Source organism: Tupaia chinensis, unplaced genomic scaffold (genome assembly GCF_000334495.1).
Source record: "Tupaia chinensis unplaced genomic scaffold, TupChi_1.0 Scaffold000455_1, whole genome shotgun sequence".
In the NCBI taxonomy this organism is placed as follows: Eukaryota; Metazoa; Chordata; class Mammalia; order Scandentia; family Tupaiidae; genus Tupaia; species Tupaia belangeri.
Genome location: NW_006159963.1, coordinates 704,963 through 706,969, shown reverse-complemented (window position 1 = coordinate 706,969; position 2,007 = coordinate 704,963). Strand labels below are relative to the sequence as shown.

At 38.4% G+C, this 2,007-nt stretch overlaps 1 protein-coding gene across 1 annotated transcript in view; it reads left to right on the top strand.

The window, feature by feature from the left end:
- C5 (complement C5) overlaps positions 1-2,007 on the top strand; it is a 116,453-nt gene that overhangs the window by 67,623 nt on the left and 46,823 nt on the right. The window contains exons 24-25 of the mRNA XM_006155491.3: positions 1,124-1,336; positions 1,798-1,873. Coding sequence (XP_006155553.1) covers positions 1,124-1,336; positions 1,798-1,873 — 289 coding nt within the window. The remainder of the gene's footprint in view (positions 1-1,123; positions 1,337-1,797; positions 1,874-2,007) is intronic.

Below are 2,007 nucleotides of genomic sequence, written 5' to 3'. Positions count from 1 at the left end.
CCCCATTGCCCCTGAAAATAAAAAAAAAAAAAAAAAAAAAACCTTAGAATCCTAGAAAGTACTAGAAAGAACCTTTCTGATCACATATATCCTTGTTGTTGGATATATAAGGCAGTGGCTCACCCAAGCTTGCACAGTGAATTATAGACAGAGTGGTCAAAGCAGTCCCTACTCAGCCTCTGTTTTGCTTAATGGGAAGGATCAGTTAATGGCTAAAGCTATCAGGTTGAATTACAACTAATTTGCCATATTCTCTATGCAGTAATCTGCCTACTGTGTTACATTATCTACCATCACATTATAGTGCTTTTTTACAGTTTTTTTTTTCCATGACTGAGACGACAACAGAGACAAATAAGCAGTACCTCAAGAGGGGTACATGCTACAATCCATGTCCAGCCTTCAGCCAACCCTGAGTCATGGGCAAGCCTGTATCTGAAATAAGGAGGTATCTGGACTTGAACCAAGAACCTTCTCATGTGGGATTGCCTTGCACAGCAATGTTTTACCACTGTACCACTCTCTGGCCCCTATACCGATATTTTGAAGAAGTCTTTTGTTTGTTTGTTTCTTTTAATTTCATGTCCCTAACCAGATCCTTTTTTTTTCTTACCCCATTTCTGAGAGGCAAGCCAACTACCTAAATCAAAAAGAAAGCATAGAGATGGTTGTTCTTCCCTCCCTAGAATATTCTCCTATTAGTTGACAGAAAGTGGTAGCATCAGGACCAACAGATGGCATGGTGGTTACATTGCTAGACTCCCATATGGTCAACTGCCATTCAAGTCCTGAACCTGCAGCTTGAAATTCATGTCGGTCATGTGTGTGTGGTATGTGTGTGTGTGTGTGTGTGTGTGTGTGTGTGTGTGTGTATACCCAAAACCCTGAGAGGAGATTTGAGTAGAGGAGATTGCAGCATAGTCATCCTCCCTTGGGGGGTGATTTCTCACTTTCTGTCTGTTCATAAAGCACACACACTCTATGGCAAAAAATCTCTCTTAAAAAAAAAAAAAACAGAAAAAAAGAAAAAGGAAGGAAGGATGAAAACAAAGGTAAAGCAAGGAAAGAAGAAAAGAAAAAAAGAAAATGGGTTGTGTCTACCTTGATTTCTTCTTTGTTTCAGGATTGCTTATAGGTGAGATCCTGTCTACAGTTCTGAGTCAGGAAGGCATTGATACCCTAACTCACCTCCCCAAGGGGAATGCAGAAGCAGAGCTGATGAGCATTGTCCCAGTGTTTTATGTTTTTCATTACCTGGAAACAGGAAATCATTGGAACATTTTCCATTCGAACTCACTCATTAAAAAACAGAACCTGAAGAAAAAGTTAAAAGAAGGTAAAAATGATATATTTTGCATAAAAACATGTAGTGATTTCTAAGCTAATATTTTAATTAAGCTAATATTTAAATTAGTATGAATTATATAAAAGCTTAATCACAAAGTATTTTTGCCAAAACAAAAAAAGTACAATGTGGATTCCACCATATAAATAAATGCTATTTCTATAGCATTTTGGCTTAGCTTATCAAAATGCCTGGATGAGAGACAAGACACCTGTATTGCAAACTCTACAGAGCACTTCCTTTCTCTTTGATTGAGATCAGAATGTTCTACTTATTAATTACCAATTCAAGCAATTCATACACTTCCTTTGAGAAGCTCAGTGTTGGCCTCAGAGCATATGCTTGCTGCTCAACACCAGAAGAAGTTTACCATTCCCATGGGCTGATAAAGCACTCTTTAAGCAGGCATGGAGACAGTGACATGCCACATTATTTTTTCTGGTGTCTTCTAGGGATGGTGAGCATCACGTCCTACAGAAATGCTGACTATTCTTACAGCATGTGGAAGGATGCAACTGGTAGCACCTGGTAAGTAGAGGGTTTTAATTTGTAATTTCATACAGAGGTTGATTAATTGATGAAAGAATAACAACTATAATGGAAATTCCATTTCTGCAGTTTCCAAACCAGAAACCTAGTCATCCTTCAGGACCCAGTGGCTT